Source organism: Schistocerca gregaria, chromosome 3 (genome assembly GCF_023897955.1).
Source record: "Schistocerca gregaria isolate iqSchGreg1 chromosome 3, iqSchGreg1.2, whole genome shotgun sequence".
Taxonomy (NCBI): Eukaryota; Metazoa; Arthropoda; class Insecta; order Orthoptera; family Acrididae; genus Schistocerca; species Schistocerca gregaria.
This window is the reverse complement of record NC_064922.1, coordinates 948,047,672-948,061,615: the sequence shown is the minus strand read 5'-3', so window position 1 is coordinate 948,061,615 and position 13,944 is coordinate 948,047,672. Positions and strand designations below refer to the sequence as shown.

At 38.9% G+C, this 13,944-nt stretch overlaps 1 protein-coding gene across 3 annotated transcripts in view; it reads right to left on the bottom strand.

The window, feature by feature from the left end:
• Window positions 1-13,944, bottom strand: part of LOC126355880 (intraflagellar transport protein 172 homolog) — a 372,812-nt gene that overhangs the window by 57,705 nt on the left and 301,163 nt on the right. For all 3 annotated transcript variants that reach the window (XM_050006382.1, XM_050006381.1, XM_050006383.1), the window contains one exon: window positions 3,829-3,973. In XM_050006382.1, coding sequence (XP_049862339.1) covers window positions 3,829-3,973 — 145 coding nt within the window. The remainder of the gene's footprint in view (window positions 1-3,828; window positions 3,974-13,944) is intronic.

The following is a 13,944-nucleotide window of genomic DNA, read 5'->3' as shown; positions in this document are numbered from 1 at the left end:
ATCAGGTTCACTTCCACACTCTTCATCACTTAGGTGAATTAGCAGTTGGTCTATTTTATTTTTCAGACCTCTTATATTTTGATGAAATACAGACAAAGTTTGAGACTTGCTCACCTTTACATTTGTATATTTGTTTGTGGTATTTTTTTTCTTTGTAGACTAGTTAGTTCTGCTTGTGGCGCTGGATTCCCATGTTTAATACACGAGAGAGATGTTTCACATAGTTTTGACTGTTTTTTTCTCGTGTCACTCAACATAAAAAACGCTGAGTTACCTTTCTGTTTCGTGTAGGACGAGCTGCTGCTTCCGCTGTGTGTGGTTCAACTGCTAGTTCTCGTACTGAAGGCACTGCTATTTCAGATGATGATGCTGTTTCAGTTGATGATGATGTCGGTTCCACACAATGAGACAGGTGGTTTGGCCATAAAAAGTTTTTGCAATTAAACATGCTACACTCATTTGCATTTTCAGTATGTTTTACGCTGTATTTGTCTTTGGGTACAACGTTTTCCTCACTGATGTTTGGTTCTCTATAACTGAGTGGTATTATGGGCCCACTTAGTGCATTTTCTTTCATTACAGTCTCTAATATGAAATTTGTGATTTTTCTCCTCCCAAGATCATTTAGGTGAAACCCGTTTCGTGTATAAAACTTTCTGTGAAATTTGCTTGCTTTAATTATGGTAATATTTGCGAATTTTGAGCACAGTTTGTAGATCTGCGAATTTACACTGGTTATTTCTGTGTTTACACATGACCAGTTTGGAAGATCATGTCTGAAAGGCACATCCACTAAAAACACTTTCTTCGATACAATGCAAGGTAATTTGGCTTTTAAAGTTTTTATTAGATGTTGGCTGTTGTTGCAAGCAACATCGTTTGTTCCTGTTGCAATTACCACAATGTCAGAGGTGCAAGTTTTGGGGGTGTTTTGGTTAACGTTTTTGAGTACGAAACTTGCATTGGCTTGAGGGTAAACGTAGCCTAAACATTCAATCTGAGCGTTTTCATTTAAAAGTTTAGATAAATTGCGTTCTTGGCTGTCACCTAAGATAACAGCCTTGAGCTTTTGGCCATACAATTTTTGTTTGTCATCAGATTTCGTGTTTACTTCCACTTTGGGAAGTACTAATAAGTAACTTTGGGTTTGTGGGCGGTGGTTGCGACATTTTTGGTTGCATATTAGTTTTAGATGACAATAGACATGGTTGCACTTTACCGTTTGGGGTGGTACACATATTTTTCCTGGAATTCTTATTTGCAGCACTAGAATCATGGTCCTGGTTTACAGTAACATGCTTGTTATTACTGGAATTCCTAGCCATACGTGGATAACACGAACATAATACACTGTCTCTGCGGCCATCACTTTCACTTTCGGGCAGTTTCTTCTCTACTTGTACGCATTTTTCCATGTGGTCTTTGTATTCCGAACGTGTTGCAGCCAAATCTTTTTTCAGTACACTAATTTCCTTCTTCTGTGCTGCCAAAATAACTTCGAGATTGCTTACTTCTAAGCACTCAGCAGATAATTTTCCCGTCACTATTTTGTGATTCTTCAGGAGTTCTTTGTGCTTACAACGTAATGCGGCTAGTTCTTCTTCCACTGTATTGAATTCCTTTTCCTGTAGTGTTAGGGAGTCCTTTAAATTATTTTCTGCTAGACACTCAACACACGTTCAGCATTGCCACTGGTCTCCATCATTTATGAGTTTAAGGTTTATTTTCACGCACTTATCGTGATGCCAACACTTGCATTCTGTGCATAGGATAAGGCATATGTACATAGGATAAGGCCCTAAAATGATTTTAACTGTTACTGGTTGAAATATTGGCAGTTTCGATGTTATCGTTCATTTCCTGGAGTTATTCACAGATGATGGTTAATTGTTTGCTTGTTCAATGAATTATAAATGAAGTGTCGCACTGTAATGTCGAACGAGTTAGTTTACACTCATAATATCCGTTAACAGTGAAAAATAGGACAACTTACTGACCATTTTTACAATTGTATTTTCAGTAGTCTTTCCTACCACTAATTATTTTTTACGTGCAGTGATTACACTTAACTACAGTCAAACACATGAACACACATACCTTGCACACATTTTTAAATATTCTATTGAGTACAAGTAGTTTTCAAGCAAATATAATGATTTCATTTGTGCTTGAAGGTAATTTTGTTGTGTATTAAATTTTTGCTTATAATGCAGTTGAAATCACAATAAATGATAATTATTGCAAGCAGTTTCAATAATCCTGTCATTAGACAATTGCCATTTTGAGAAAAATTGTACTTCATGTCTTCACAAAGCTGTGGCAGCTGTTCTTGCGTCCCAATCAGAGTAAATCTGTGGAGCAGTGGATGCAATGTTGTCAAGACATGAATTAATATTTCTCTCATGATGACTGATCAAAATTGGTTTTAACATTTACTATTTCCCTCAAAGATCTGAATGTATAATACGATGTACTGTAGGCAAATAAGCAATGCAGTTCGGCTATGTGGACTTTGTTTGCCCGCTCTCTGCTACTGCACATGCGCAGTTCTTATCCATCCATTGTTGCGCCTCTATGCGCAGAAGTGTCATCTTACGTGACGCGAGCTATAGCTGTGTACCTGGTATTACCCAGATATGCATTTATTTTAATTTTCTACTATTCCATCCCCTCCTTCCCCTCCCTCTGTCCATCTCCTTCTCCCCTTCTCTCAGTCCACTTCTTCCACCTTTCCACTCTCTGCCCATATCTTCCTGCCCCTCTCGCATTCCAACTGCTCCTCCCCCCTCTTCCATCTAGTCCTTCCTCCTTCGTCCATCCGTTCCTGTCCCATCTGCCTGTCCATCTCTTCATCTTCCTTTCTCTGTTCACTTTTTCCAACCCTCCACTCTCTGTCCATTTCCTTCTCCCCTCTCCCCTCTCCCTGTCCATGTTCTCTTCCTCCAGCTCTCCCTCTTCGAAACTGAACTGGGAGGAACATATTAGGCATGTCTGCAAGAGAATAACAAGAGTAAGCTATCTCATGTGAAACTGGCAGATGCATTCACTGGTGAGTATCTGAAGGTTGCATATTTCATTTTATTTCAATCACACATTTCCTATGGCATAAAAAAAGTAATCAGAATGATGTGCAAAGTTTCACCTAAGGAACTGCCATCCGCTCTTTATCAAGTTCCAGATATTAACTGTTATTAATCTATACATATACACAGCACTGCTTTATGTAACGAAAAATAAAAAAAATAAAAAAAAATTGAATTCAGCACCATAGAGATGGTGCATCCTCACAATACAGAGTCATGGTACACCCTCACAAAATCAGATGCAAACAGAATCTTGATGTACGAAGACACAGATTCACAAAGACTGCAAACTCCCACAAAATAAGATGCTTAAAACTTTTTAATAAACCTCCAATTCATGCTTGGACATTGCCCTATAATATTTTCAAAGTTAAGATCCATAACTGGTTACTCAAACACCCATTTTACAAGACAGCTGAAATATTCGAAATAAACATGGCTGGCATTAGTACTTAAAGATGTTTCTAAAAGATAAGGAACTAAACTGTAATAATTTCACTGTAATAATTACTCTCGGTTGTATATTTAATGTTCAACCATGTTCCACTGTAAGTGGTCAATAGTGAATAAACTGAATACTGAATGTAGTAATGGTTTCACACCTGTCTCAATACCTTATTTTATTTTATTTTACTCAGTATAAAGTGTAATGGCCACTACTTCAATTTATTATGAATATAGGCCTTTTGATAATAGAAAGTAATGCAAAGTATTTTAATATTTTCTTTGCAGTTAATATACTTACATTGGCTCTAGTTCCTTTGCGATTTTCTTTGCTTTGCTCCACTCTCCAGCAGATATAAAGGTGTCTATTGCTTCTTTAATCATGTCAACATTTAAGTAAAGTTGAGCAGCTAGATTATATTGCTGGGCCTGTGCTAATTTTGGACCTACAAAAGAGGCACTTTATGAAAACATTGATACAATGATATAACTGTTAGAAGATTCATTTTCATACACTGAATACAACAAAATAAATTGATGAAACATGACTACAAGTTAACTTATAACAATGTTTTCAAATGAATAATTTTCCAATTGCATTTCTTTTAATATGCTGAGTTCTTTAATAAGATTCAAGACACTCTCTTATATTTTCATATTTTATTTGTTGCCTTTGTGCCACGTACACTGATGTGCCATATAGCTTTTCTCAGTGTCCTAGACATGTTGCTTTTACGTTTCTGTAAACAAACTGAAAAATTATGGCTGGCCTCAGGCAATGAGTTACCTCGAAGTAAGTATGGTGATGTTTTAGAATACCTTGTAATCAGTCATTGACTCAAGACATTAACTGACAGAATTAAATGAGCCCCATAGTGACATCCACCTACAAAAGATGAGACAGGCAGATTGCCTTTAATTGCAAGTCCATTTCATTCCTTATAGTCTTTTAAAATGTTTATTAGAGTGGCTAACAATAGAATATTAACTCATTTTCACAGCATAACTTGTTTGGTTTTCATAAAAGAATCATCAACTCAGAGAAGCATATAGGATCTCACAAATGATGTCCTGGTGAGGCCAAAAAAACAAGAACTATACTTTCTAAAAGGAAGCTGTGCCAAATGGGAAGCTGCAATATAACTACTTTATCCAGTGATTATTTTTGATAGAATTCACATTATCTAACAGAACATACAAATATAATACCTCAATGTAAATATTATGCAATAATTAAAAAATTGACAATATCTAACAGCATAAGTCATAACCTGGTAGCAAAATCTTAGTTAGTTGCATCGTACTATCTAAATATGGCAAGCAGTTGTCATCATGAGCCATTAATTATTAAATATAAGGGAGCATTTATTTGTGTATTTGATACAGCTCTGAATAAGACCAGACACACACAGACAGGCTGTCTATGATCAAATCCAGTTAGTAACCTGTACCAAATTTTGGATATAGTACAACAAGGTATTCACAGGAAAGCAGCTTCTGAAGTGGAAAAGAAGAAACAAGAAACTGATCACAGACATCCCTCGTTTGATCACAAGCCTCAACGACCAAGATTCAGACAAATAAAATGCATCTTGCTGGCAACTGCAGCAATTCCTTCCTCCCCAAGAACTTGCTGAGTGGAATATTGAAGAGATTTTTTGCCTGCCAAAGAGGAACTATCTGCAGGTTCACATCTGCCTTAGCCAGTATTACACTGTCATATTTCTTTGTCAAAGCACTTGTGTCAAATATTTATGTCAAAGAAATTTGATGGTGAAATAGAGAACTTTGTCAAATCTCACTTGTCATCAAAGAAATATGATCAAATCTAGGACCTCGTTGTAGAGTTGATCATAAACGTCGCACGTCTTTGGTTCACTGCAATGTGAGATGTTACCACTTGGAGCACTAGCATCACTGCAACTACCTATCACAAGTAGTTCATTAGTAAACATGCTGTGCGCCATAAACTAAAAAATTAATAGAAATGTATGATGTTATGAGGCAATTTAGAGGGTGAGGCATCGTGGACCGAAAAATAGATTAAGAAGACTGAGAAGACGAGCGACGAGTGGAGGTCATTAGCTACAGCCACGGTGCAAGGCAGATGATATAAAAAACAAAATTAATGGCTTCTGTTCAAGCTGTTCACACAATAAAGCAAAAGTACATATCAACACACTTATTTAATTCACTGTACAACATATATTTACAAGACATACAAATGTTTTACACAATTTTTTTCACTGCGTATACTTGAAGCTACAGTAGTACAAGTTTATATGCCAACTAGCTCAGCAGTTGACAAAGAAATTGAAGAAATGTATGATGAAATAAAAGAAATTATTCAGATAGTGAAGGGAGACGAAAATTTAATAGTCATGAGTGACTGGAATTCGAGTGTAGGAAAAGGGAGAGAAGAAAACGTAGTAAGTGAATATGGATTGGGGCTAAGAAATGAAAGAGGAAACCGCCTGGTAGAATTTTGCACAGAGCGCAACTTAATCATATCTAACACTTGGTTTAAGAATCATGAAAGGAGGTTGTATACATGGAAGAACCATGGAGATACTAAAAGGTATCACATAGATTATATAATGGTAAGACAGAGATTTAGGAACCAGGTTTTAAATTGTAAGACATTTCCAGGGGCAGATGTGGACTCTGACCACAATCTATTGGTTATGAACTGTAGATTAAAACTGAAGAAACTGCAAAAATGTGGGAAATTAAGGAGATGGGACCTGGATAAACTGAAAGAACCAGAGTTGTACAGAGTTTCAGGGAGAGCATAAGGGAACAACTGACAGGAATAGGGGAAAGAAATATAGTAGAAGAAGAATGGGTAGCTTTGAGGGATGAAGTAGTGAAGTCAGCAGAGGATCAAGTAGGTAAAAAGACGAGGGCTAGTAGAAATCCTTGGGTAACAGAAGAGATACTGAATTTAATTGATGAAAGGAGAAAATATAAAAATGCAGTAAATGAAGCAGGCAAAAAGGAATACAAACGTCTCAAAAATGAGATCGACAGGAAGTGCAAAATGGCTAAGCAGGGATAGCTAGAGGACAAATGTAAGGATGTAGAGGCTTGTCTCACTAGGGGTAAGATAGATACTGCCTACAGGTAAATTACATCTACATCTACATTCATACTCCGCAAGCCACCCAACGGTGTGTGGCGCTGGGCACTTTACATGCCACTGTCATTACCTCCCTTTTCTGCTCCAGTCGCGTATGGTTCGCGGGAACAACGACTGTCTGAAAGCCTCCCTGTGCACTCGAATCTCTCTAATTTTACATTCGTGATCCCCACGGGAGGTATAAGTAGGGGCAAGCAGTATATTCGATACCTCATCCGGAGACGCACCCTCTCGAAACCTGGCGAGCAAGCTACACCGTAATGCAGAGCACCTCTCTTGCAGAGTCTGCCACTTTAGTTTGCTAAACATCTCCGTAACGCTATCACGGTTACCAAATAACCCTGTGACGAAACGCGCTGCTCTTCTTTGGATCTTCTCTATCTCCTCCGTCAACCCGATTTGGTACGGATCCCACACTGATGAGCAATACTCAAGTATAGGTCGAACGAGTGTTTTGTAAGCCACTTCCTTTGTTGATAGACTACATTTTCTAAGGACTCTCCCAATGAATCTCAACCTGGTATCCGCCTTACCAACAATTAATTTTATATGACCATTCCATTTCAAATCGTTCCGCACGCATACTCCCAGATATTTAACAGAAGTAACTGCTGCCAGTGTTTGTTCCGCTATCATATAGTCATACAATAAAGGATCCTTCTTTCTATGTATTCGCAATACATTACATTTGTCTATGTTAAGGGTCAGTTGCACTCCCTACACCAAGTGCCTATCCGCTGCAGATCACCCTGATTTCGCTACAATTTTCTAATGCTGCAACTTCTCTGTATACTACAGCATCATCCGCGAAAAGCCGCATGGAACTTCCGACACTATCTACTAGGTCATTTATATATACTGTGAAAAGCAATGGTCCCATAACACTCCCCTGTGGCACGCCAGAGGTTGCTTTAACGTCTGTAGACGTCTCTCCATTGATAACAACATGCTATGTTCTGTTTGCTAAAAACTCTTCAATCCAGCCACACAGCTGGTCTGATATTCCGTAGGTTCTTACTTTGTTTATCAGGCGACAGTGCGGAACTGTATCGAACGCCTTCCTGAAGTCTAGGAAAATAGCATCTCCCTGGGAACCTGTATCTAATAATTTCTGGGTCTCATGAACAAATAAAGCGAGTTGGGTCTCACACGATCGCTGTTTCCGGAATCCATGTTGATTCCTACAGAGTAGATTCTGGGTTTCCAAAAACGACATGATACTCGAGCAAAAAACATGTTCTAAAATTGTACAACAGATCAACGTCAGAGATATAGGTCTATAGTTTTGCGCATCTGCTCGACGACCCTTTTTGAAGACTGGGACTACCTGTGCTCTTTTCCAATCATTTGGAACCTTCAGTTCCTCTAGAGACTTGCGGTACATGGCTGTTAGAAAGGAGGCAAGTTCTTTTGCATACTCTGTGTAGAATCGAATTGGTATTCCGTCAGGTCCAGTGGACTTTCCTCTGTTGAGTGATTTCAGTTGCTTTTCTATTCCTTGGACACTTATTTTAACGTCAGCCATTTTTTCATTTGTGCGAGGATTTAGAGAAGGAACTGCAGTGCGGTCTTCCTCTGTGAAACAGCTTTGGAAAAAGGTGTTTAGTATTTCAGCTTTACGCGTGTCATCCTCTGTTTCAAAGCCATCATCATCCTGGAGTGTCTGGATATGCTGTTCCGAGCCACTTACTGATTTAACGTAAGACCAGACCTTCCTAGGATTTTCTGTCAAGTCGGTACATAGAATTTTACTTTTGAATTCACTGAACGCTTCACACATAGCCCTCCTTACGCTAACTTTGACATCGTTTAGGTTCTGTTTGTCTGAGAGGTTTTGGCTGCGTTTAAACTGCTTCTGCAGTAGTTTCCTAACTTTGTTGTTGAACCACGGTGGATTTTTCCCGTCCCTCACAGTTTTACTCGGCACGTACCTGTCTAAAACGCATTTTACAAATGCCTTAAACTTTTTCCATAAACACTCAACATTGTCAGTGTCGGAACAGAAATTTTCGTTTTGATCTGTTAGGTAGTCTGAAATCTGCCTTCTATTACTCTTGCTAAACAGATAAACCTTCCTCCCTTTTTTTATATTCCTATTAACTTCCATATTCAGGGATGCTGCAATGGCCTTATGATCACTGATTCCCTGTTCTGCAATTACAGAGTCGAAAAGTTCGGGTCTGTTTGTTATCAGTAGGTCCAAGATGTTATCTCCACGAGTTGGTTCTCTGTTTAATTGCTCGAGGTAATTTTCGGATAGTACACTCAGTATAATGGCACTCGATGCTCTGTCCCTACCACCTGTCCTAAACATCTGAGTATCCCAGTCTATATCTGGTAAATTGAAATCTCCACCTAAGACTATAATATGCTGAGAAAATGTATGTGAAATGTCTTCCAAATTTTCTCGCAGCTGTTCTGCCACTATTGCTGCTGAGACGGGAGGGCGGTGAAAGGAGCCAATTATTAACCTAGCTCGGTTGTTGAGTGTAACCTCCACCCATAATACTTCACAGGAACTATCCACTTCTACTTCACTACAGGATAATCTACTACTAACAGCGACACAAAATTAAAGAGACCTTTGGAGATAACAGAACCTCTTTTATGAACATCAAGAGCTCAGATGGAAACCCAGTTCTAAGCAAAGAAGGGAAAGCAGAAAGGTGGAAGGAGTATATAGAGAGTCTATACAAGGGCGATGTACTTGAGGGCAATATTATGGAAATGGAAGAGGGTGTAGATGAAGATGAAATGGGAGATATAATACTGCGTGAAGAGTTTGACAGAGCACTGAAAGACCTGAGTCGAAACAAGGCCCCCAGAGTAGACAACATTCCATTGGAACTACTGACGGCCTTGGGAGAGCCAGTCCTGACAAAAGTCTACCATCTGGTGAGCAAGATGTATGAAACAGGAGAAATACCCTCAGACTTCAAGAAGAATATAATAATGCCAATCCCAAAGAAAGCAGGTGTTGACAGATGTGAAAATTACCGAACAATCAGTTTAATAAGCCACAGCTGCAAAATACTAACACGAATTCTTTACAGACGAATGGAAAAACTGGTAGAAGCCGACCGTGGGGAAAATCAGTTTGGATTCCTTAGAAATACTGGAACACGTGCGGCAATACTGACCTTACGACTTATCTTAGAAGAAAGATCAAGAAAAGGCAAACCTATTTTTCTAGCATTTGTAGACTTAGAGAAAGCTTTTGACAATGTTGACTGCAATACTCTCTTTCAAATTCTAAAGGTGGCAGGGGTAAAATATAGGGAGTGAAATGCTATTTACAATTTGTACAGAAACCAGATGGCAGTTATAAGAGTCGAGGGACATGAAAGGGAAGCAGTGGTTGGGAAGGGAGTAAGACAGGTTTGTAGCCTCTCCCCGATGTTATTCAATCTGTATATTGAGCAAGCAGTAAAGGAAACATAAGAAAAATTTGGAGTAGGTATTAAAATTCATGGAGAAGAAATAAAAACTTTGAGGTTCGCCGATGACATTGTAATTCTGTCAGAGACGGCAAAGGACTTGGAAGAGCAGTTGAATGGAATGGACAGTGTCTTGGAAGGAGGATATAAGATGAACATCAACAAAAGCAAAACGAGAATAATGGAACGTAGTCGAATTAAGTCTGGTGATGCTGAGGGAATTAGATTAGGAAATGAGACACTTGAAGTAGTAAAGGAGTTTTGCTATTTGGGGAGCAATATAACTGATGGTGGTCGAACTAGAGAGGATATAAAATGTAGACTGGCAATGGCAATGAAAGCATTTCTGAAGAAGACAAATTTGTTAACATCGGGTATAGATTTAAGTGTCAGGAAGTCATTTCTGAAAGTATTGGTATGGAGTGTAGCCATGTATGGAAGTGAAACATGGACGATAAATAGTTTAGACAAGAAGAGAATAGAAGCTTTCGAAATGTGGTACTACAGAAGAATGCTGAAGAGTAGATGAGTAGATCACATAACTAATGAGGTGGTGTTGAATAGGATTGGGGAGAAGAGAAGTTTGTGGCACAACTTGACCAGAAGAAGGGATTGGTTGGTAGGACATGTTCTGAGGCATCAAGGGACCACGAATTTAGTATTGGAGGGCAGTGTGGAGGATAAAAATCGTAGAGGGAGACCAAGATATGAATACACTAAGCAGATTCAGAAGGATGTAGGCTGCAACAGGTACTGGGAGATGAAGAAGCTTGCACAGGTTAGAGTAGCATGGAGAGCTGCATCAAACCAGTCTCAGGACTGAAGACCACAACAACAACATACTTGAAGCACACAATGATGTTTACATAACATACAAGTAGTTTACATTATTTATTATTATTATTGCAAATGGTTAAAAGCAAAAGTGTATCTAGTGCATAGGCTGTTTATAGTCCACAAGTGAACTGGTTGCACCTACTCAGGTTCTTGGACCAGACCACAGTGTCACATGAGTGTGTGTAATTTAGAGGGCACAGAAAGTGGCAGTGAACATGGAGCACCTATCTTTTTTTGGCAAGTGGCAAGTGCATTTGTTTGAATTTTACATTACGAAATGTGACTGTCTTGCCAGGGCACTTTCCAAGCACCATAGCAAAATGTTTTTGAGTCTTCTGTAACTGCTCTTCCATGTATTGGAACGTCCACAGGCACCTTCACAAACTATAGGTTCCATTTGCTGTAAGTCCTCAGGGCTTTGTGACCCAACATAAGTGCACCTTCCTACTACTGTAGAAGCTGTTTCCTGATAGGTGTAGATGTGTTTTCTCCTCTTGGTTAACAAACTGTGCAGTGTGCAGGAAGCTCCGGTAATTATAGTAACTGTTTCTGGAGGTAGATTGATGGTAATACGAAAAATCCTAAAATGAGTGACAAGAATGCCAAAGCTGCATTCCGCTAGTCTTCTTCCTACCTGTAACTGAAAACTTTTTCTTCCCTAGTGATTCCCTTCAAGTGTTATGGTTACATCATGTTATAACTCAGAGAAAACGCATTGTCTGACAGAACAACTATTGGAGTTGTAATATTTGTGTTCCCTAGCTTTCTGCTTTCATGAATGTTCAGAACAGATCGGTCAATGTGACATACCTATAGTTTCCTTTTAGAAAACGCTCCAGCAACACCACACACGCCCATTACTTCATACATCAACATACAAGAATTTGTAGGTAGCATCTACCATGGCAAATAAAATTATGCTGTCAAAGGGTTTATAACTGAAGAAGTGAGAGCCACTAGCTTGTGGACATTTGATGTGAATATGCTTTCCATCCACTGATCCTATAGTGTTACAATGTTCCAATTTTTCTTGACATCATTTGTAATTTGCTCCCACTCTTCCCTGCTTGTGAGTAACTGTAAATAAAATTTAGGGATTTTTAAGGTAGTATGTAACTAATGCTTTTCGTTTCTGTATTTAGAGCATTTCATTCCTATATTTAAAGCAAGAAATAGAGGTTTACCCTTCATCACAAGAGGAGACTGATGTCACCTGCAATGAGCCATGACCACAGCCCAGCAACATGAGCTGCCTACCACGAAGAGAAGAAAAGTAAGTAACAACATATGTTCTTGTGGAGGCCACCAAAATGTAAAGGCAGTGGCTGATATGAACAAGAACCAGTCCCAGCCTACCCAGGAAGATTGGTACAGTGCCTTGGCCACTCACAGCACAGCTGAACTGCAGGAGATGGATAATGTGTGTGTGTGTATGGGGGGGGGGGGGGGGGGGGGGGGAGTAGAGTTTTCGCATTGGGCACTATGCACGGTATAAATCATTTCCTGATATACAGGTGGGATATGCTGCAGGTGACAGTGTTCCACAATCACAGCCACAGCCATCTCCCTCTGTATACATTCAGGCAACTTTTCAGCAACCTGGAATAGAGGAGGAAGACACTCTTTAACACATAAAAATTATGACCTCTCCATTCTACTACATCTCTTTTTGTACCCAGGATGCCTAACGTTGTAAAGTGCTTCATCAACTTCATACATTTCTATTAATTTTGTTGTTGTTGGGACACAAAATGTATATTTTACATTGTTCTAAAATAAACATAGTTCTTAATGCAATTAAAGTGTATTAAACATTTATTTACCTTCAGGTATTGGTTCTTTAGTGACTTATAAACTGCTTCACATGTTTCAGGGATTACTTTAGTTAATGAGCACTATGGCATTCGAGTGCTGTACTGTAAGCTAGAGTAACTTTCTCCTGTAGCAAGAAATCGGGGTGTTACTGTGAGCCTCCCTTCTGCAGATATAGCAGTTCGTAAGTGAGTATAGTGCTCTGTGATACGAGGAGTCACTTCGCTGAGGAAATATTGAAACATATTCTGAACCAGCCTTAAGTAATTTATGTGTACCTTTATGTCCTCTACCTGCACCTCACGTAACAAATTTTGTTGAATGCTTTTATCCTCCTATCATAAGACCCATAGCTTCACCCAGGTATGTTTCTTTCTTTCTCCTGCTTCTCTTCCAAATGCGCACACAGTGAAATTGTGGTGCAAGCAACTGCTGCACATGATAACAAGTTGTTGCTGTCAGCCTTCTTGAATTTTGACGAAAAATTCGACAACAGTGTAAAATGCCTTTTTAGGGTCATGTCAAAGAAATTTGATGATTATTTGATCATATTTCTTTGTCAAAGAAATATGATAGTGTAATATCAGCCTTAATGGAGGCCGAAGACCTAAACAGATTGAGAACTGGGGAGCCACAATACAAAGTCAGGACACGAGGCTTCAGCAGTGACAATGAAATTTGATAGCGTGGTGACCTGCAAAAGCGAGAACATCTGCTAGTTTCCAGGAACCTGTCATTATTTTCTGTCTGTATTTTATCAAATTTTTACTGTAACTGATTCTTTGTCTGTAATTAATCTCTCTGTGTGTGTTATTAATGCTCTACCAGTATTCTGGTAAGTTCCTGTCCTGGGCATATAAATAAATAAATCTACTTACAGAAACATAAAGCTTAACAATTTAGAATATGTAAAACTTTTCTACAGTAGACAATGAAACCAACCAATTTTTGAAAATATAATGTAATTGGATACATAAATAAATCTACTCGCCAAGTGGCGGCAGGAGAACACACACATAAAAATATTGAAATTTGCATGCTTTTGGAGCCAGTTGATCCTTCTTCTGAAAGAAGGGTTGACGGGGAAGGATGGGAGGTAAAGGAAATGGACTGGTGAGATTTTGGAGATGGAGAGAGTTCAGAAGAGTCGCCCAGAATCTCGGGCCAGGAAAGACTTACCAGGTGGGATAAG